General features: G+C 38.6%; 1 protein-coding gene across 3 annotated transcripts in view; it reads right to left on the reverse strand.

The window, feature by feature from the left end:
• The window catches only part of NFAT5 (nuclear factor of activated T cells 5), a 116702-nt gene extending 92913 nt beyond the window's left edge, over window positions 1–23789 (reverse strand). The window contains exons 1-2 of one of the 3 annotated variants that reach the window (XM_059152979.1): window positions 23359–23789; window positions 21561–21614 (exon numbers count right to left, since the gene is read on the reverse strand). In XM_059152979.1, coding sequence (XP_059008962.1) covers window positions 21561–21614; window positions 23359–23431 — 127 coding nt within the window. In that variant the 5' untranslated portion in view covers window positions 23432–23789. The other 2 variants (XM_059152980.1, XM_059152981.1) reach the window with 2 other exon arrangements.
• Window positions 23790–24004: the final 215 nt, after the last annotated feature.

Here is a 24004-nt window from a genome sequence, read left to right on the forward strand (position 1 = left end):
AAGGAAAAAGGAGAGGTCTAACACCCTGAGAAAGACCTTCCATATAGTGCTCTGGTATATCTTTGTTCAAGAACCAGGTAGAGGTGAATATTCAAATAGTTCTTAGTGGAAGAAGGCCTCATATTTTTTCTCTACTAATTTCCCTCTAATTTGGCATTTCCAAATGGACGGGTTTTCTTTTCTGGGCAATATTTAGGGTTCAGCCTAAAATGATTTTTCCAAAACAGTTTTAATTCCCTTTTTGTTTCATTTTGCTCATTCAATAAAGAAGAGCTAAATTTCACTTCTAAGTCTGTTTGATTTGGGATATTCTGAAATACAATTGGCTTCCATGCAGGTTGACAGTTGATGTTTCTGCAAAGGTCTAACAAGCTGAAGAAAGACTTCCTGGTATAAATGTATAAGAAAACAAAACTCATGTAAATTTAAGGGAAAACATACTTTTGGATTTATACACAAACAAGCAAAAAAGTATGGTGAGAACACAATTACTCAGTAGCTATCTTTCAGTTCTAGTTTACCTTTCTATTTTTAGAATGTGACACCATATCCCTCCTGAAGCTCGCTACCACAAGCAACCCATTATAACTCTACCAACTGAGTATAGGCAACCAACCCTGATTATAGAATTTTCTTCAGAGTGGGCGCCTGGGTGGCTCAGTGGGTTAAAGCCGCTGCCTTCGGCTCAGGTCGTGATCCCAGGGTCCTAGGATCGAGCCCAGCATCGGGCTCTCTGCTCGGCAGGGAGCCTACTTCCCTTCCTCTCTCTCTCTGCCTGCCTCTCTGCCTACTGGTGATCTCTGTCTGTCAAATAAATAAATAAAATCTTTAAAAAAAAAAAAAAAGCGGGGCGCCTGGGTGGCTCAGTGGGTTAAGCTGCTGCCTTCGGCTCGGGTCATGATCTCAGGATCCTGGGATCGAGTTCCACATCGGGCTCTCTGCTCTGCGGGGAGCCTGCTTCCTCCTCTCTCTCTCTACCTGCCTGTCTGCCTACTTGTAATCTCTGTCGGTCAAATAAATAAAATCTTTAAAAAAAAAAAAAATTAAAAAAAAAAAAAAGAATTTTCTTCAGAGTAAGTTTGTTTCTATAATTAGGAGGAAATACTAAGCTTATAGGTCAGTCAGGGTATCCACCAATTAAGTTTTCACTGGTAAAAGCACCATTCATTTTACAAAAATTATTATGAATTACCAGAGTGCCTAATTTATACCTAAAACATTATTTACTCATAAAACCTACTTGTGCACTTATTAATACCTGTTTACCAGTAAACACAAATACTGATCAAGATTAATTTACTACATTTAATCCTGTTAATATTCTCTCATTTATCCTCAAACTAAAACCTGAACTATACCAATAATCTAAGAAAACATTTTAATATAGAAAGCATTTTCATAGTTAAGGACAAATAATAAATCAAATTAAAGAAAAGGAAATTAAATACTTCAATTTTCACACAAAATAAATACTAAACTACCCAACAATGCCTCTTACCCAGGCCTCTGATTAATACAATTATACCTATATTTAACCTAGCAGTTATCTAGGGTCCTCATTAACCTCTACTAATGTCTAATTAATAGTACAAATACAAAGAGAATACCTTTTTGAGACTTAGTAGGGTTTATAGTTTCCATAGCTACAGAAATGTGTCTCACTTCACTAATGCAGCTCTTCTTCCTGGCTTTCTGCCACAATTCTGTGACATTTATTGGAAAACTGCAATCTACTTGCTACTATTAAATATAAATATTTGCTTTCCAGAAATCAACAAAATGAATCAACCACGCATATTAATAGTAAAAATTTTTCAATCTAAACAATTGTGTCTACTTCATGAATTTTTCACAGTCATCTGTAGTTTAGACTGCCTCATCAAAATTTTGTTTTTGATCATTCAAGATATAGCACAATCAGTGATGTTCTAGGTCATCCCACTCATATTTTAAGCTAAAGACTTTGGGTCCCATATAGAAAGCAATAAAAATTCACATTTTATGAAAACAAAAGGAAGAAAATCATAAATGATTTAGACAACAAAAATACACTCTGTTAAATGGGAAAAAGTCTTTTTTCTACGTGCCACTACACAATCACCTCTGTTTCAGTAACTTCACTGAAAAAGTTACTATATCTCAGGCTCCTAAAATTACTTTTTTCTAATATATATATATATATATATATATATATATAGTAAAATAAATATAACATAAAATTTACCACTGCATTTTTTTCAAAAGATTTTTTTTTTAATTTTAGAGAGAGACAGAGAGCCCATGTGAGTGTGAGCAGGTGGGAGGGCAAGAAGGAAAGGCAGAGGGAGAGAAGCATAATCTCCACTGAGTGTGGAGCTCAATGTGAGACTTGATCCCATGACTGAGATCATGACCTGAGCTGAAATCAAGAGTTGGACATTTAACTGACTGAGTTACCCAGGTGCCCCTTATCAGTGCATTTGTTTAAGGGTACAATTCAGTGCTATTAAGTTCACTCACAATGTTGTGCAATCATCACCTCTACCCATTTCCAGAACTTTTTCATTATCTCAAATATAAACTCTGTATCCATTAAATAGTAACTCACTACTGCCATCTCACCATAGTCCCTAGTGACCACTATTCACATACTTTCTGTCTCTATTCTAGATACTTCATGAAATCATACAATATTTGTCCCTTTTGTATCTGGCTTATTTCATTTATCTCACATGTTTTTGAAGTGCATCCATACTGTAAGATGTATCGAAATTTCATTCCTTTTTAAGGGGAAATAAAATTCCATTATCTGTACAACACCATACTTTATTTATCCATTTATTTGTTGACGGACACTTTAGTATATTCACAAAATTGTGCAACCATCACCACAATCAATCTTATAACACTTTTAATCACCCTTCCAAAAGAAACCCCAAACCTTTAACTATCATCCCCTATCCTCGACTCCCACTCCTAGGAACCACTAATGTATCTTCTGTCCCTATAGATCTGTCCCTTCTGCTCAGTGCAGAAGATATGACTATTCTGTACATTTTTTTTAAAGATTTTATTTATTTATTTGACAGACAGAGATCACAAGTAGGCAGAGAGCCCAATGCGGGGCTCAATCCCAGGACCCTGAGACCATGACCCGAGCTGAAGGCAGAGGCTTAACCCACTGAGCTACCTAGGTGCCCCTTCTGTACATTTTCTATAAATGGAATCCCAAAATATGTGGTATTTTGTGACTGGCTTCTTTCACTTAACATGTTTTCAAGATTCACCTACATAGCTCTGTTGGTTAAGCGTCTGCCTTTGGGTCAGGTCATGATCCCAGGGTCCTGCTCAGCAGGGAATCTGCTTCTCCTTCTCCCTCTGCCTGCCACTCCCCCGGCTTGTGTGCTCTCTCTCTCTGTGTCTCTCTCTGTGTCAAATAAATAAATTAACTAAATATTTTTTTAAAAGATCCATCCACGTTGCAGCATGTATCAGTAATACATTCCTTTTTATGCCAAATACTATTCCATTAAATGGATAATGTTTTGTTTATTCATCCATTGTTCAGTTGATGGACATCTTGGTTGTTTCTACATTTTGGCTATTAAGAATAATGCAGCTATGGACATTTTTGTACAAGTTTTTATGTGTACAGATGTTTTCATTTCTGTTGTGAATATATCTAGAAGTGAGATGCTGGATTATATGGTACTCTACGTTTAATTTTTTGAGGAATTACCAGATAATTTTCTAAAGTGGCTGCACCATTTACATTTCCACCAGCAGTATATGAGGTGATTTGTCCACATCCTTGCCACACCTGTTATCTTTTTGATTATAGCCATCCTAGTGGGTATCAAGTAGCAGTACCTCACTGTGGTTTAAATTTACATTTCTCTAATGACTAATAATGCTGAAAATCTTTTCATGTGTTTATTGGTATAGTTTGTATTTTTATTGTATCAGTGCTTTTATATTAAAACATTTATACAGGGGCACCTGGGTGGCTCAGTCGGCTAAGCATCTGCCTTTGGCTCAGGTCATGATCTCAGGGTTCTGGGATCAAGCCCCACATGGGACTCCCTTTTCAATGGGAAGCCTACTTCTCCCTCTTCCTCTGCTGCTCCCCCTGCTCATGCTTTCTCTATCTCAAATAAATACATAAAGTCCTTAATAAATAACACATTTATATATTAGCAATATTTATCATTCCTTCCTTCCACATAATATTTTTTTAAAAATCTGTCTATAGGGATGTCTGAGTAAGTTGTTAAGCCTCTGCCTTTGGCTCAGGTCATGATCCCAGGGTCTTGGAATCAAGCCCTGCATTGGGCTCCCTGCTCAGCCTTCTTCTTCTGTTCCTGCTTGTGTTCCCTCTCTCTGTGTCTCTCTGTATAAAATAAATAAACAAAATCTTTTAAAAAAAAGTCTATAAATAATATTACTAAGTCTTGGGGCGCCTGGGTGGCTCAGTGGGTTAAGCTGCTGCCTTCGGCTCAGGTCATGATCTCAGGGTCCTGGGATTGAGTCCCGCATGGGGCTCTCTGCTCAGCGGGGAGCCTGCTTCCTCCTCTCTCTCTCTGCCTGCCTCTCTGCCTACTTGTGATCTCTCTCTGTCAAATAAATAAATAAAATCTTAAAAAAAAAATATTACTAAGTCTTACTTCTCATTCACTTACATTTATATTTATGTTTAAAGTGAAGTTTACTCCTAGAATATAAGTTAAAAATTATAAGATTAATTTAATAGTTGCTGAGGACCAGGGTTTGACAGAAGTGATTTCACAAATGCCCATATACATATTTCACTTCACTCTACTAAATTCCCAGGAAAACTGGGGCACCTGGGTGGCTCAGTCGGTTGAGTGTGACTCTCGGGTTTCAGCTCAGGTCATGATCTCATGATCGTGGGATGGAGCCCCACACTGGGCTCCATGCTCAATGTAGTCTGCTTCAGAATCCTTCTCCCTCTCCCACCTCCCTGCCCCTCCCCACTCAAACTTTCTCTCTCTCTAAAATAAAATCTTTTTTTTTTTTAATAAAGTTTTGTTTTGTTTTGTTTTTTAATTTGACAGAGATCACAAGCAGGCAGAGAGGCAGGCAGAGAAACAGGCTCCCTGCTGAGCAAAGAGCCTGGGCTCGATCCCAGGACCTGGGGATCATGACCCGAGCTGAAGGCAGAGGCTTTAAGCCATTGAGCCACCCGGGTGCCCCTAAAATAAATAAAATCTTTTTAAAAAAATTCCAGGAAATCCATGCCAATACAAGTGAGAAAGCTAGGTTATGTAGAGCTCATGTGGAGTAAAAAGGTCTACTTCCAATTCTACAAAATCACCTCACATTAACTGGTTACTCTGTTCCATGGGGCACAGAATTGCAAAATAAAATAACCCTCCCAAACAAAGAGAAAAAAGTAATGTTGGGAAAAATTACATTTTTCTTTTACATTTTCTGATAAAGGCACCAGACATTTTCTTGCCATAAAATTAAGATCACATCTCTAGCTTTCTCAATTATCCATGATGGTCAACCTATTATCTATTTATTTAACTAACCATTCTAGATTCTATTTTTTTTTTTCAGTTGTAACATGTAAGGTCCACTAAGAAAACTTCTACCCATTATATATATTACATAGTTATACATTTTGTCCTAAACCTATTCCATTCAAACTTCACGAGAACTTTCTTCAGTATTTTAGATTCAGAGAACAAACCTCCATTTTTATCTTTATTATCTAAGTTCTTGTCTTTACAGATTAAATAGCTACAAATCTATAGTTTTCTATTTGTTGTAATTTTAATGTAATTGTTATTCCAGTTAAAGCTTTCTACATGGCTGTGTATAACTAAAACACAATCCTCTCAGACTTCCAATATCATTCCTTCCTTCTTTTCTGGATATAGTTCTCATTCACTCAATATTTATCAAGTACCTTTTAGATTATAAAGCACTTGTGTCAGATGCTCTGAGAATTCAAGGTATAATTGCTGGCCTTGAGAAAATTACCACCCACTTTTTAAACAAAAGTGGACTTTACTATATGTTGTTTATGGTTTACTACAGCTTTAATTCTATGACTGACTAATATTTTACGGTCAATTATTTCATCATAGTTTGGGTTTCTTTTACTGAATAGATACATAATCTAGTACTTCAATAAATACTAAAGCTCTCCTAAGTTTTAAGAGACCATTCCTCAAATCATTTCCAATTTGCTAATACTTAAAAATTATTAAAAAGCAAAACACTTGGGGCACCTGGGTGGCTCAGAGGGGTAAGCCTCTGCCTTCGGCTCAGGTCATGATCTCAGAGTCCTGGGATCGAGCCCCGCATCAGGCTCTTTGCTCAGCAGGGAGCCTGCTCCCCCTCCCTGCTCTCTGCCTGCCTCTCTTCCTACTTGTGATCTCTGTCAAATAAATAAAATCTAAAAAAAAAAGCAAGCAAAACACTTAAAAATAAATGTTTAAGAAGATATGTAAAACTTATACCTTGAGAACTACAAAACACTGTTGAAAGAAACTGAAGGGACATCTAAATAAAAGGAAAGATATCCCATGTTCATAGATTTAATATTATTAAGATGGCAATACTCCACAAACAATATTTCTCAAAACAGATTCAATGCAATCCCTATTAAAATCATAGCTCACTTTTTGCAGAAGTTGACAAGCTATTCTTAAAATTCAAATGGAGGGGAGCCGGGGTGGCTCAGTCAGTTAAGCATCTGCCTTCTGCTCAAGTCGTGATCTCAGGGTCCTGGGATGGAGACCTACCTCCGGGTCCCTGCACAGCAGGAAGTCTGCTTTTCCCTCTCCCTCTGCCCCTTTTCCCTGCTCCCGCTTCCTCTCTCAAAGAAATACATTTTAAAGATTTAAAATTAAAAGAGAAATTTAAGGGACTTTGAATAACCAAAACAATCTTGTAAAAGAAGAACAAAACTGGAAGACTCACCCTTCTCAATTTCAAAATATATTTCAAAGTTACAGTAATCAAAACAGTATGGTACTGACATAAGGACAGACAGAAAGATGAATGGAAAAGAACTGAGACTCCAGAAATAAATTAACTCAAAATGGATGAAAGATCAAAATGTAAGAACCAAAACTATAACATTCTCAGATGAAAATATAGATGTAAATCTCTGTAACCCTAAGCTAGGCAACAGTTTCTTAAATATGACACAAACCATGAGTAACAACAACAAAAACAGATAAATTGCAGACTTAAAATTTAAAATGTTTGTGCATCAAAAGACACTATCAAGAAAGTGAAAGGATGCTTGGGTGGCTCACTTAGTTAAGCATCTGCCTTCCACTAAGGTTGTGATCTTGGGGTCCTAGGATGGAGATGGGAATCCCTGCTCAGTGGGGAGTCTGCTCCTCCCTCTTACTTTGCCCCTCCCCCTCCCCCATACACCCCCTCTCTCTTTTTCTCTCTCTCAAATAAAATCTTTAAAAAAAAAAAAAAAAGTAAAAAGACAACCCACAGAGAGGGAGAAAATTTCTGCAAATCGCCAGCTGATAAAGGATTTGTATACAGAAATATAAAGAACTCTTACAACTCAACAATAAGAAGACAAGTGATTCAATTTAACAATGGGCAAAAGTCTTAAGTAGGCATTTTTCTGAAGAAGACATACTAATAGACAATAAACAAATGAAAAGATGCTCAAAAGTATTAATCATTAGAGAAATATAAATCAAAACCACAAGAGACTTCATACCCACTATGACATCTTTAATCAAAAAGAGATAATAACAAGTGTTGACAAGGCTATGAAGAAATCAGAACCCTCATACACTGCTGCTGAAAACATAAAATGATGTAGCCACTGTGGAAAGCAGTTTGGCAATTTCTGAAAAAGTTAAAAATAGAGTTATAGTATGACCCAGCAATTCCACTCCTGAGTATATACCCAAAAGAAAAAAATCTGTACACAGGAAAACTTGTACACAAATGTTCATAGCAACACTGTTCATAATAGCTAAAATAACCCAAATGCCCATGAACTAATGAATGAAGAGTCCAAAAATATTCTTCCATAAAAAGGAATGAATACTGATACATGCTATAAAATGCATGAACCTTGAAAATATAATGTTAAGTGACACAAAGAAGTCACAAAAGACTATACATGATCCCTCTGATACAAAATGTCTAGGAATAGATAAATCCAAACACAAAAAGTAGAGAGGGCTGCCACCGGCTGGAGGAAGGAGAACTGAGAAGTGACTGCTAAATGAGTAAAGTGTTTCTTTTAAGGGGAATGAAAATGTTCCAGAATTATATACTGGTGCTAGTTGTATAACATTTTGAATGCACTAAAACCACCAAATTACATACTTTAAAATGGTTAAAATGAAAAACTTTATGATATATTAATTACCTCAATTAAAAAAAAGATAATCAGGAGCCAGGTCTTTAAGAATTTTGCATCTTTTTTTTTTTTTTTAAGATTTTATTTATCTATTTGACAGAGAGAGATCACAAGGCACAGAGGCAGGCAGAGAGAGGGGGAAGAGCAGGCTCTCCGCCAAGCAGAGAGCCCGATGTGGGGCTTGATCCCAGGCCCTGGGATCATGACCTGAGCTGAAGGCAGAGGCTTAACGCACTGAGCCACCCAGGTGCTCCAAGAATTTTGCACCTTTTTTGTGTGTGTGTGAATTTTGCATCTTTATTAAAGGATTTTAAAGCAAGCAATATGATTAGATTTATATTTTAGGAAGACAAATCCTGTACCACATTGTGCTATGAATGCCTAAATCTTAGTATATAAATTTAGCAACATCTGATTTGGGTGCTCAGAAGCTTATGCTAATAAACTCCTGGTTCTTTGCTACATTATGGGTAAATATGTTTGTCAAGTAATTTATTTCTAGATATGAATTTTTATTATATTTGTTTATTTTATAAATACTTACATAGTGCTTACTGTATGCCAAATACTATTTCAAGTACTTTAGAAATATTAACTCATCTAGTCTTCATAAGAAATCTAACAGTCTATTATCACCACTTTATAGAACTGAGTCACAGAAAGGTTAACTAACTTGCCTAAAATCACACAGCTATTAAGTAATGCATGGTTCTGAAACTGGGTTTTTATTCACAAGCCTGATAAATAGACAGAACTCTGATTTTTCTACTTATTATCTTTACCATTATTTTTTTTTTAATTTTAGATATTTGTCAGAGAGAGTACAAGCAGGGGGAGCGGCAGGCAGAGGGAGAAGCAGGCTCCCTGCTAATAAGCAAGGAGCCCAATGCAGGACTCAATCCCAGGACCCCAGGATCGTAACACTACCCGAAGGCAGATGATTAACCAACTGAGCCACCGAGAGGTACTGTACCATTTTTAATTCCTATGAAAGCACTTCTTCAAATTCAACTTCCAACTCTTCTGTTCATGTGTTCTCAGTTAAGTTTGAACTGAGTTTTTTTCTGTGCAGAATTTTTTGTAATGGATTCTATCCATTCTTACTAAGTTCACCAAAAAACATTTTCAAGAAAGTTATTTTTTAGGGGCGCCTGGGTGGCTCAGTGGGTTAAAGCCTCTGCCTTCGGCTCAGGTCATGATCCCAGGGTCTTGGGATAGAGCCCCGTGTCGGGCTCTCTGCTCAGCAGGGAGCCTGCTTCCCTCTCTCTCTGCCTGCCTCTCTGCCTGCTTGTGATCTTTGCCTGTCAAATAAATAATAAATAAAATCTTTTAAAAAAAAAGTTATTTTTTAGTTTTTACTTACTATATTTTATAGTATAAATGTACCATTTGTGTTTACCGTAATAGACCAATAAGTTAGCTAACTAGTGACATTCTGTTCTTCAAATACTTCATTACCCCATTTAAAAACAAAAAAGCAACAATGGAGCTTATTAAAGGAATTAAGTAGTCATTTTATCCAACGTATCTGTTATTCAGGTAAAAATAAACTAAGAAAATGAAATGCTCTTCAAAAATAATTATAGGGGTGCCTGGGTGGTTCAGTCGGTTGAGTGACTGACTGCCTTTGGCTCAGGTCATGATCTCTGGGGTCCTGGGACTGAGCCCCACATTGGGCTCCCTGCTCTAGGGGAGCCTGCTTCTTCCTCTCTCTCTGCCCTAGCCCTACTCGTGCTTGCTCTCCCTCTCTGTCTCTCAAATAAATAATCTTTAAAAATTATTATTATTATAAAATTCAAGCTATATGTTTACATTTTACATTCATTTGCTCTACTTTAGCCTAATATTCTAGAGAATATGGTTTAACAATACATAGTAAAAGGATATAGAAAAAGTTAGAGTTCACAAAACAATTTTATAAAAATTTACTCCAGTAAAATTTTAATTTATAATTTCTAAAGTCCTAGGTACTTAGAAATTAAATATTTAACTTATTAACACTAATTTATTATTATTAACTCCACTTTACAGTGATATTTTTCAAGTAAAATCTTCGTTTCAGACTGAAAACCTAATAAGCAAGTCACTACTTGGAAACTGGAAAAAAGAGATACTACAAAATCTTAAAGACTTCTAATTACAACTTTATTATGAAGAATAGCTACTTGTTAGCTTAAACTTACGTTTGGATGCTTCATTGCTATTACATACTTTTAAACATGAGGCATTTTAGTGACTTACCTAAACAACTGTAATGAAAACTTAATTCAAATAAATACTTAAGTTGTGTAACCAGGTCCCATCAACAAACATTTAATTGTTCCATTATGTTGCTAACAAAGGTATTTTATTATTATTATTTTTTAAGATTTTTATTTATTTATTTGTCAGAGAGAGGGAGAGCACAAGCAGGCAGAGGCAGAGAGAGAAGCAGACTCCCTGCTAAGCAAGGAGCTGGTTGCAGGACTTGATCCCAGGACTCTGGGATCATGACCTGAGGCGAAGGCAGCCCCTTAACCAACTGAGCCACCCAGGCATCCCAACACAAGTATTTTAATGTCTAAGGTCCAAACTAGCAGTATGGTATGTAGTAAAAATGATTACTGGGCAACTTGAATTTTATTCAAAATTAGTACGTACAGTAGAGTTAAAGACAAGATAGTACTCACCTTATATGTGACAGAAAGCTCATTTTGATTTTGACCGTTACACTTAACCTACAGTATTGCATACCCACTACGTACTCTTCAACTATATAACCCTCTCCAGACTTAAACTATTTTACAAAGAAATTTTAAAGCTCTAAACTTCGATTTTTAATTATCTGGTATGGGGCAAACTATATGCTCTGGTGTAAGTTGCACAGAAGTTTTTTCCTATGAGCAAATAAAAGTTAAAAGTCAAGCACATTGGGTGCCTGGGTGTCTCAGTCATTAGGCTGACTTTGGTTCAGGTCATGATTCCAGGATCCTGGGATCGAGCCCCACATCAGGCTCCCTGCTCAGCGGCAAGCCTGCTTCTCCCTCACTCTCTTCCCCTACTTGTGTTCCCTCTCTCACTGTGTCCCTCTCTGTCAAATTAAATAAATAAAAATCTTTAAAAAAAAAGTCAAGCATATTAATTTCATTTTCTAATCTAGACTGTATTACAAAACCCTTTAAAACATTGTTTATTCACATACAATGTCTTCTAATGAGCTATAAACTATATGTGGCCAAGATCCATGTGCAAATTCATTTTTTTTTAAGATTTTTTTTTAAATTTGTTTTACAGATAGAGATCACAAGTAGGCAGAGAGGCAGGCAGAGAGAGAGGAAGCAGGCTCCCTCTTGAGCAGAGAGCCCGATGCGGAGATGTGGGGATGCGGGGCTCAATCCCAGGACCCTAAGATCATGACCTGAGCTGAAGGCAGAGGCTTTAACCCACTGAGCCACCCAGGTGCCCCTGCAAATTCATTTTAAGTGAGTGAATAAATATAAATATCATGACTAAGTAACCTATACTTGCACATAAACATGAAAAGTCATCCCTAGAAAATTACACTTAGCTACATTATAGAATACAGTAATGTAAAACAGAATAAAAATTTTCATTATTTTTAGGTCCTTTGAAAAAATAGTTTTCCGTTTTAGAACGTTACAGTGGTTGAACAAACAAAAGTTGAAGAGAAAAGAGCATATAGTGTATAAATCCATTAATATGAAATTCTAAAAAAGACAAAACTGATCTATTTTAAGAAAAAACAGACAAGTAGTTGCCTGAGGGCAACTTGCCAGTTGGGCAAGACTGACTACAAAACAGCAAGAGGTAACCTACCTAACAGGGTGACTGAGATGTTCTGTATCTCATCTATGGTGATTACACTGATGTGTACACTTGTTAAAAATTCATGGAACACCCTAAATTGGTAAACCTCTGTGCTTCTATATAAAGACGATCTGTTATTTAAAAAAAGAGCGCGCGCGCGAGAGAGAGAGAATACAAGGACTAATCGCAAAAACCAACAAGCAAATGTAGAAAGTACCATGAGAAAATGGAGATATGAGTAGAACAAGATTTTAGAAAGAGGGACAGTGCAAAGAACCTAAGTAAATTAATAGGGCCCAATGCAGAGTATCATTACTGATACAGACATTTTATAGTTTCGTCCTCTGACATCGTGTCAGTTGTTTTTTCCTCTTAACTCTTAGGTAAGCAAAACAGCTATTAAAGTCTCTACCGAAGAAAAGGAATGCTTGCACGATTTTCCACAGGGTCTCAAAACAAAACTAGAACTAAAATCCATATTTTCTAATGCCTAACACAAAATTTTCAGGAAATTCATGAACAATGACCAACCACAGCATGAAAAGAACTAACTCTAAGAGCTCTATTAGTACTGTATTCTCTGTTGCTCATCTCCTTTCAAATTTAGCTAAGCTCTGAAACACATTAGCAGAAATAAGGTGCAATGATTCCAGGCTTCCATAAAACTAATGCCAAAGAAGTGATGAGTCCCATGGCATCCTCCATTTCTCAAGTAATTCTCCTTTGGTGATGGTCTGCTTAGCCTTCCCCTACTTTTCACTTCTGAGTACCACCACCTGTCAACACAGAGGTGGTACAATCTTAAAGACACTCACCCAAGTCAGGCAATGATTTGCCAATTTCCAGTGTTAATATATTTCCCCAAAAGGGTCATCATTGTATTCTTAACTGATTTTTATCTGTGGCTTATAGAACTTCTTACTTTATGGAGGCTGTTTAGCTGAAGAATCCTACACAAAGCACTCTTTTTACACCATATGAACAGTGGTGTAATTTTAGTAGGGCCCAAAGTGTAAATATCAATTATCAAATGTTTATACTAAAGAGAGTCAGGATAAGCTCAATACTCTGTGGTAAAATAGTGAAAGTTTCAAATTCCAGCCTCCCCGATTAACTACGCGACCTTGGGAAAATAAGCGAATCCCTCTGTACCTCAGTTTGCTCATTTATGAAATACAGATACGGACTCTATCTCAGAGGATTTTTTCTGAGGACTAAATGTGAAAAATATCTGTAAAATTCTGGCACACATAAATTGCTCAAAAAATGTTTCCAATTACTAGCACTGAATTTATTAATCTTTCTTTACCAACACTGTTTATCATGCCCTACAAATATTATTTTAAGTAGATGTCTTAAAACTAAAACTAAAACAACAACAAAAAACCCCACTAAACTAAAGCTAAATTTATAAAGGTAAGAGTAATCAACAGCTTAGGTCACTCTTAGAAACTTTTTCTGTTCTTGCCTCATCTTCAAAAGAAGATACCAGAAAAACCCAAAAAACAAAAGACACAACCAATACCAATACCAAATTTACTAAAAGACTAATTGTAACATTTCTGAATGGGGGGGGAGAAGATTAAACATTTATGGCTGGGCAGCACTAATTCTCATCACCTAGTCAAGTAAGTATTAAGAGAAAAAAATTTATTTTTCAATAGTTATTAAGAATAAGTAAACTGAAAATGTCCACGTAGCACATCTTTAGTTTCAAATCATCAAAAATATAGATCCTTTATCACAGCACCAGGTTTTATTTACACTTGGAAGCTAGAATCATTATCTATAGTTAAACCATAAAGAAAATTTCTACCTTTTCACTCAAGTACAGGTTTGTAATTAGTGTATTATACACTGTTAGTTTTTTTAACCTTGATTTTCATTAAGACAACAGCAAATAAAAGACACGTGAATCTCTTTTATGTAACTTGAAATAAAATCTCTGCAACAAGACAATAACATAAATTAATAAGCAACATTTCTACTGAAGAATGTCTTACAACTTAGAGATAACAGGACTATCTTCTCTCACTATACAATAAGGTCCAAATGACACCTCAGATTACTTTGATCTTTTATTTTTTCTAATCACCTATTATTCGTTACGGACTATATAATCTTTTTTTTTTTTTTTAAAGATTTTATTTATTCCAGAGAGAGGGAGAGGGGAAGGGGCAGAGGGAGAGGCAGACTCCTGGCTAAGCGGGGCGTCCACAGTGAGGCTTGAGGCTAAAGGCTCGTTACCAGGCCCCTAGCATCATGACCTGAAAGGAAGGTAAACACCTACCTGACTGAGCCACCCACCCACCCGAGCCACCCAGGTGCTCCTATGGACAATACAATCTGAGTCAATTTTTTCTAATATAAAGTGGCTATTTTTTATATATAATATTAATCGCAATAAGAAATGTTTTTCTATAAAATCACTTTCAAGTTTTAGGGGACTCTGGGAATAATTATAGTAGTGTCAAGAGTGAGTTAAGAGCAAGCCAAGAACCATCTGATTAAATATGAATTTCTATCCTCTTGCTGTAATAAGCAGCAGAATTCTAGCACTGAATGAAAATAACAAAAACAGAGTTTAGAAAGAGACACAAAAACAAATAGGAGGAAATCAGGGAGATGGACAGAACCAAGAAGTGAGGATGAACTAGGTATGGATGACTTACAATGTTTGGACTTCATTTCCATAATGACATTTTTAGTTACTGGGTAAGGATCTATGGATATTAATAGATACTAAACAAGAGGGATGCCTGGGTGGCTCAGTTGGTTGAGCAGCTGCCTTCAGCTCAGGTCATGATTCCAGTGCCCAGGGATGGAGTCCCACATCAGGCTCCTTGCTCGGCAGGGAGCCTGCTTCTCCCTCTGCCTCTGCCTGCCATTCTGTCTGTCTGTGCTCACTCTCTCTCCCTCTCTCTGACAAATAAATAAAATCTTAAAAAAAAAAAATAGATACTAAACAAGAAAATAATCCAACAGATTATTTTTAATACTAAATATTTTCAAAAAATCCTTTCCATTAAGATACCTTCATACATTTCATCATTTGAGAATTAACGGCTTAACTACCCTACTTACACCAGCTCTATGAAGAGAAATAAATCAGGCTTAATGGCAATCCTGAAATATTCCACAAAGTCAGTAAAACACTGTTACTATTTTTAGGATTTTCATTTTGTGAATTACAAAGTATAATTATGCATAGTACCATATCAAATGGTGTGACAACAGTAACAAAAAAAGTAGTTTATTGTCCCTAAATCATTGTAATATTTCACATTTTCTTTTAAAAATCCTCCTTTCAGGGGCGCCTGGGTGGCTCAGTGGGTTAATCTGCTGCCTTCAGCTCGGGTCATGATCTCAGGATCCTGGGATCGAGCCCCACATCGGGCTCTCTGCTCAGAGGGGAGCCTGCTTCCCCCCTCTCTCTGCCTGTCTCTGCCTACTTGTGATCTCTCTCTCTGGCAAATAAATAAATAAAATCTTCTTTAAAAAAAAAAAAAAAATCCTCCTTTCAGGGGCGCCTAGGTGGCTCAGTGGGTTAAAGCCTCTCTGCCTTCAGCTCAGGTCATGATCCCAGGGTCCTGGGATGGAGACCCGTTTAGGGCTCTCTGCTCAGTGGGGGGCCTGCTTCCCCCACCCCCCCACCACAGGCCCTGCCTGCCTCTCTGCCTACTTGTGATTTCTATCAATTAAACAAATAAACTCTTTAAAAATATTTTAAAAATAAATCTTCCAGTTTCAAATACTTAATATTAAGACTGCCTCACATTAGTGTTTAGCTCTTATTTAATCAGTTATTTAATTTAGTCCATCATATGTAATCTCTTAACACCTGCTTTTAAAAACATTTAAAGATTTTTTTTTTTTTTAAAGATTTTATTTATTTATTTGACAGAGAGAAATCACAAGTAGATGGAGAGGCAGGCAGAGAGAGAGAGAGAGAGAGAGAGAGAGAGAAGCAGGCTCCCTGCTGAGCAGAGAGCCCGATGCGGGACTCGATCCCAGGACCCTGAGATCATGACCTGAGCCGAAGGCAGTGGCTTAACGCCAAAACATTTAAAGATTTTAACCTATTATTTTTATTACTCTATTTTTACCAACTTGCTTATGTTATTTTTCCTGTTTTATCTGATTTTCTACCATCTTATCTTACATCTCTGTATTTCCAGAATGACCTCTTTCTCGTATTCATTTACTTTAGTTTAATTTTTATATCAGTTTTTTATATGGCAAATAATATATGCCAAAATCAGTATTTTTCAATACAGAGAGTTAAGAAATGACAATTTTTCTCTGTAGTTCAACTTTTTCTCTAGACACTCCAAAGATTCCTAGCCTTCAAATTTGAACACACTAACTGTAAACCATTTTATTTTTTGTTCACTATATATAAACTTACTTCTTTAAAGAAAGCAGGAAAAATGAGGGGCACCTGGGTGGCTCGGTGGGTTAAAGCCTCTGCCTTTGGGTCAAGTCATGATCCCAGGATCCTGGGATGGAGCCCCGCATCGGACTCTCTGCTCAGCAGTGAGCCTGCTTCCCAACCCCTCTCTGCCTGCCTCTCTGCCTACTTGTGATCTTTGTCTACCAAATAAATAAATAAATAAATAATCTTTAAAAAAAAAAAAAAAGGTATCAGGGAAAATGCAAAAATAGAATCAAAAATAAAATCTCACAGTATATACATTTGTACAGGACTTTTTCTATGTAAGTTACTTTTAACATAATTGCAACAGTACCTCTTTTATTTACTTATTTCATTAAGAGTCTCCCATGTAATTATGGTGTCATCAGAAACATTATTTGTATTATTGCATTAAATAAATGGACCCTTTTCCCATTGTTAGGCAATTACCACACTAAATAAAAAGGTAGTAGCAGGACCACATACGGTGACAGATTTTATTTTTAAGATTTTTTACTTATTTATCTGACAGAGAGAGAGATCACAAGTAGGCAAAGAGACAGGCAGAGAGAGGGGGAAACGGGCTCCCCACTGAGCAGAAAGCCCAATGGGGCACTCAATCCCAGGGCCCTGAGACCATGACCTGAGCTGAAGGCAGAGGCTTAACCCTCTGAGCCACCCAGGCACTCCTATAGATGTTAATTAGATTTACTGTGGTAGTCACTTCCCAATATATACAAATAATGAATCATTACATTGTGAAACTGAATTATGTCAACTTCCTATTCTTTAAACACACACACACACACACACACAGTAGCAGGAAGGATCAGCATTGATATGTAGGATAAAAGCAAACTTAACTGAATGGTAATCTATTTTTTTTAATGAATCTATTTTTTTTTTAAAGATTTTTATTTCTTTGAGAGAGACAGACAGAGATAGTGAGAGAGAGCATGAATGGGGAGGATAAGGAGAAGTAGACTCCACCAAGTAGGAAGCCCAATTCAGGGCTCTATCCCAGGACCCTGAGATCATGACCTGAGCCAAAGGCAGACACTCAATGTACAGAGCCACTCAGGCACCCCTTGAATCTATTTTTAAAGCTCCATAACACTCAACTGCAAGTTTTCCAACCTTGTTTCCTAAAGAGAGACCTTATATTTGGAAAAAATATGTCCTTCAAAAAATTTAACAAATTATATATCATAGTAATCAAATTCCCCTTACCCTGGGTTGAGTTTACTACTAAATGGAAATCTAGACTACTGACAGAAAGTATACACACATATTACTAGAAAATACTTCTCAGGACACCTGTATGGCTCAGTCAGTTAAGCGTCTGCCTTCAGCTCAGGTCATGATGCTTGGGGTCCTGGGATGGAGCCCCACATGGGGCTCTCTGCTCAGCGGGAAGCCTGCTTCTCCCTCTCCCACTCCCCCTGCTTGTGTTCCCTCTCTCATGGTCGCTGTCTCTGTGTCAAATAAATAACTAAAATCTTTAAAAAGAAAAAAAGAAAAAAGAAAATACTTCTTATTATATAACAGGGAGTCAATATAATACAATACAGTAGTTAATGAGCATAGACTACAGTGAGACTACCTGTGTTGAAATCTTGGCTACAACTTACCAGCTATGTGACTCTGGGTAAGTTACTAAACCTCCCCATGCCTTAGCACCCTCACCTGTAAAATTGGATAATAATAACCATCTCATGGTTGGTAAGAGAATTCAGTGAGTTCATATTTATAAAGTTCTTGGCATACAGTAAATGCCATGTAAGTGGTTGTTCAGAATTTTTAATTAAGCTAACATTTATTGAGACTTACTATGTGTTAGGTTAAATGCTATAGGCATGAATTTGCCTCAGATAATCTTCACAGCAGCCCATGATGAAGATACTACGATTGTCCCCATTTAAAGATGAGGAAATTGAAGCACAAAAAGATCACATGACTAAGCCAAGGTCAAGCACAAACGCTGAAACAAGGATTTGAACTCAAGTCTGACGCATGACCTACAATTTTAACATAGATTACAAGGTACACTATACATTAGAAGCAGTAGCCTCCAGCTGTGCTTTAACTTAAAAAGAGGGCAGGGAGAGGAGAGACTTTACTGAAATAAATCAGAATATGTATTTCCTGGAATAAAGTAGGGTATTTTAAAAATTAATAAAGAAAGATCACTATAATACAAAAGCATGTATATATAAAGTAACATAATGTCTGATATTTGTCTTAAAATAAAATAGCTTCAGGAAAAGGCGAGGATAAAAGAAACAAGATCACACATGCATTGATAATTGTTAAAAGCTTGGTGATAGGAATATGGTGGCTCATTATTTTATTCTCTCTACTTTTGTAAATTCTAAATAGAAGTAGGGTGCACAGATTATAAATACTTTCATTACACAAGCAAACAACTTTCTTATGATTCCCTGTATCAAAGCCATAAAAGGATACTTGATATTTATACATTTTACAATGTATAGATAATCTGTGAAAGGATGGTCTCACTTCAAAAAACTGAGGATCTTCTCAACCAAAATAAAAATTTAATAAAAGTATTTAAGCACATACATACGAATATGCATATTAAATGGCTATCTGCATTTCTGTCAACTTGTTAAAAATATTTGCTGGACTAATTAACACTTTCATTTTTCGTGTCTTGCTTCTGCCTTGCTTCTGCCTGATAATCTCTATGATTATGATACTCTCTGGTCTGTTGCCCAGAAAACGGATGGGTTTGTGACAAAGAGGAATCTATAACATGGTCACAACTGGACAATATGAATAAAAAACAGAAATCTACTTCAGTAAGAAACATTTACAGGGGCACCTGGGTGGCTCAGTGGGTTAAGTCTCTGCCTTGGGCTCCAGTCATGATGTCAGGGTCCTGGGATCGAGCCCCGATCCCCACATTGGGCTCTCTGCTCAGCGGGGAGCCTACTTCCCCTCTCTCTCTCTGCCTGCCTCTGCCGACTTGTGATCTCTCTCTCTCTGTGTCAAATAAATAAATAAAATCTTTAAAAAAAAAAAAAAAAAAAAGAAACACATAAAATGTCTTGCCTCAAATTGTAGTTGATTTTTTTTAAAGTTGTAATTGGAGGGCACCTGGGTGGCTCAGTGGGTTAAGCCTCGGCCTTTGGCTTGGGTCATAATCTCAAGGTCCTGGGATCAAGCCCCACATCGGGCTCTCTGCTGGGCAGGGAGCCTGCTTCCCCCTCTCTCTCTACTTGCCTCTCTGCCTGTGATCTCTCTGTCAAATAAATAAATAAAAATCTTAAAAATAAAATTTAAAATTTTTTTAAAAGTTGTAATTTGTTTTTATACTAATATATATCAGTGGGCTTCTGTTAAATATAAATATAATTAATAATTAAATAACATTCTATATGCTCTAAATTATAGTCAAAAAAGCTAGCTGATACTAAAAGGAAAACTCAACATTTATTAAGCCAGACACTATACTAGGCATTTTCATACACATTACCTCTGTAAACTTAAGAGATTATATACATTTTTATAGAAAGAATATTAAAGTTTAGACAGGTGAAATAACCTGCCCAAGGCCACAGAGTTTATTAGCAACTAAATTGCTATTCAAACTCAACCTCAGTTACAAAATCCATTCTTCCCACCACTGTATCAGACTATACCATATGGGAGGCAAACATCTAAACTCAAAAAAACTTAAACATTTATGGCCTTTTTTTTTTAAAGATTATATTTATTTATTAGAGAGAGAGCATGAACAGGGGAGGGACAGAGGGAGAAACAGGCTCCCCACTGAGCAGGGAGTCCCAAACAGGCCTCCAACCCAGGACCTAGGGATCATGATAGGAGCCAAAGGCAAATGGAAGGCAGATGTATAACTGACTGAGCCACCAGGCGTCCCTTTATGGCCTTTTTAAAGTGGACCACAAAATGTTTAAGTTACCGGTTACGTATTTTACAGTGGCAGCTTGGGTTTAGGTAATGAACGACAGCTAAAACAAAAAAGCATTATGTCTGCTATTGTGTGACTCTTTTCCCCCAAGTCTCTTAATTCCAGCCTCAGGTTACTCATCTCTAATATGGGGAAATTAATATCCTTACTGTCCAACTACAGGATTACAAAATTCAAAGAGGATATGAAAAACAATTTCAAAAACTACAAAATAGAGGGGCTTCTGGTTGGCTCAGTCAAAAAGCATGTGATTCTTGAACTGGGGGCTCCTTAAACTTGAGCCCCACATTGGATGTAGAGATTACTAAAAATAAATAAGCTTCTTAAAAAATTATGTTAGAAACCCTACAAAACACAGATAGAGTCTTTTTTTTGGCCTTAAAATGCTGAAAACAACAGTGTTTCTTTTTTCAATGTAAAGTTTTCTAAAATAATTGTCAGCTATTTAAATTCTACACCCTCTATTAACATTTCCAGAATATGTCTCACACTTTTTTTTCTAAGCATATTCCAATCATCTCTTTCTTTGGCTTTCCTTAACCTTTAAAATAATGCAACAGTAAAGATACAATGCTTTTGTAATAAATAATTAACATTCTGTTTCAAAATGCTCAACATATAAAAGTTCTAAATTCTGAATTTTCAAACAAAATATGTGTTTGGTGTCACTCTTTTAGTTATACTTATGATTATAATGATTGAGCCTTTTCATATTCAGTTTATGTATAAGAAGATAGAATTAAGATCTGGAATTCCAAAGTAGAACACCCAACACATAATTTTTCGTGATTTTGTGGGGGGGTTTTCAAGGCTTCTCAAAGCAGATACAATAAGCTAACAAGCACATCAAACACAGCAACAAAATCCACTAAAACATTCAGCTGCTCTAAAAGAAGGATCAGGCTCTTTAGGAGAATACTACATTGTATGAGTTTGCAAAGTTTCACACTTTCTCATTTAAACTCCATTTCAGAGAAAGCCTTTGCATACTCACACAATATGCTTTAAAATGGCACTTTGCTGACCTTCCAATAGTCCAGCTCTATGAAAATTCTGTGATGGGTGTAACTTCAGAGAATCTGAAAAACACAAAAAGCATTAAGTACTTTTTATGCTGAATGACTTAAGAAAGAAAAAAAGGCAAGGGTGGCATAAATCTCTTACATAACTGCCATGTATTTTTAAGAGCTAAAGCCCATATCTGCGACTATACTCTGCAAAAGAAGATGGAATTGCCTCTACACTGGTCTCTATGGTAAACTTCGATTTTCATAAAGCATTTGTTTCATGGAAAATTATCTGATGATTACTGCACAAATGGTGTTAATGTCTTGACTATTTTTAGCACCCAATTGTACCACATTAGCCCTCTTCTAAGAATCATCTCTTGATATCATCTTTTTTCTTCTGACTCTCAAAACTACAATATCTCCAACTACTTCAGGTATGATGCCTGAAAAACATCCTACAGGATGATGACTGCCAGCTAAAGTCATCAGAGCAACAGACAATGGCTACAGTTACTAAGTAGGACTCTCTGTACAAACCCAGTCGTCAGTCTGTAAAGTCCAGTACCTTCCAGAGTAAACCATCTCACTCTGATTTCGCTTAAACAACTAACATTTACTAATGTGAAACTGAGGTCCCCCTTTCTGGAGGGGGTAGAATCAGCGGATGGATACATCACACCCAAACTGAAGAAACGCTGGATTTCTCAGGAAGGAGGCTCACAACGGCACATAATTTCTTTTAATATGGTGAAATGAGTAGCTAATAACCCATCTACGTCTTTTGCCCCTCCCAGGGGTTTAAAAAGTGGTAAAGAGTGTAGTGGGAGCGTTCTGGTTTGATGCCCCTTGCACAGGGAACCTGTTCTAACACATTCTTGTGGAGCCCAGTATAGGAATTTAAACCCGGTAGAGATCAACTCAAGTGTTCATACCGTAGATCCCGGGAATCCCCTTTAGGCCCTGGCCAAAAGAGTTTAAAAACGGGAATCTCTGTCCAATGCCCCCTCCCTGCAAGGAGTCCTGGAACGGCAACGAAAGAGAAAATTCTCAAAGGACAGCGTCAGTGCCTGAGCTGGTACCCCTGGGACGGGAGAGGAATAAAACTAATCCAGAGAGAGCACTCCTATCTTTGTAAAAAGAGAGGACGATGTAAGTCATTAGAATGCCACAGAGGTGGAAAGAGAGAAAAACAGAAAATTCGGGCCCATTCCAGCAATAAGATGACGAGGAAAGGAAGAACGCCTGGTCGAGGGGGGCCGTCCCAACAAGGGGAGGGAGTGGACTAGGCCGGAGGGAGCGGGGGGTAGAACCGCTGCGCACAAACAACCTGGAGGGGGGAGAAAAATGGTGCCCCTGCACCCAGAAGCGGCTCCGAGCCAAGCCGCCCGTTTGGGGGCAACTTTGCTGGGGAGGATGGCCCTGGTAGGGGGGCCGCGGCGCACGGATCGCAGCGGCCCCGGCACGCTGGGGCCCAGTCTGGGGGAGGGGGGAATCCCTGAGCGGGGGAGGCCGGGACCAGCCGCTCGAGGAGTGTGGCGGGGACGGACACGCCGAGGGACTCTCAGAGCGACTGGTGCCGCAGAGACCCGGGGCCGACGGCAATTGGGCTCCGTGCGGCCGGCGGCTCCGCGGGGGAGGGGCCGCCACTCCTCCCCTGCCCCTTCCACCATCACCCGACTCCATCAGCCTCTCCCCACCCCCCTCAAAACAGGCCCGACCGGCCCGGGCTTGCCCCCACCCCCGACGGGGACCCCTCTGGTTCCCCCGGGCCGGGCCTCCCCGCCCCCACGCCCCAGCCCCCAGCCTGACTCACCTCGCGAGTACAGGGACTTGGGCGATTCCAGGTCTAGGTCCGCGCTGAGCAATGAGATGAAGTCCGAGGGCATCGCAGCTCGACCCAGCCCGGCCCGAGGGCAGCGGGAGGGGGGGAGCGGCGGTGGCGGCGGCACCTCCTCTCCGGGACCGCGGGCACCGAACCGGGGGCGGCGAGGCGAGGGCGGCTGCTGCTGCCTCCTCCTCGAGGGCAGTGACTTCCACCGGGCCGAGGACCGAGGAAACGGCAGCGAGGCGGAGGGGAAACTCCACGGGGACTAATTCCCGGCGAGCCAGGAGGGGGGTTCAGGGCGGGGAAAGGGAAGGGGGGGAGAGCCAACGGGTCCGTTTCGTGCTTCTCCTCAGCGAAAACTGACGGTCGCCGCCACCGCCGCTGCCGCTGACAGGAATCTGAGCCCCGCCCCCCGCGGGGCACTGCGCAGGCGCGGAGGGGGGCGCCCCAAAGCCTGGAAGAGCTAGGGCGGCCGCCGGAGGGCGGGGAGACGCGCCAAGGAACAGCATCAACAAGGGCTTCGCTTCCTGCCGCCGCGGCCGCCGCTGCTGTTTCCCAGCCGGGAAAGGGCCCCGCCAGCAGGGAGGGAGGCAGGGAGGTGTCCGCGCCTGGGGCCCCGGGGAGGGAAAAGGTA

This window comes from Mustela lutreola, chromosome 16 (assembly GCF_030435805.1).
Source record: "Mustela lutreola isolate mMusLut2 chromosome 16, mMusLut2.pri, whole genome shotgun sequence".
Lineage (NCBI taxonomy): Eukaryota > Metazoa > Chordata > Mammalia > Carnivora > Mustelidae > Mustela > Mustela lutreola.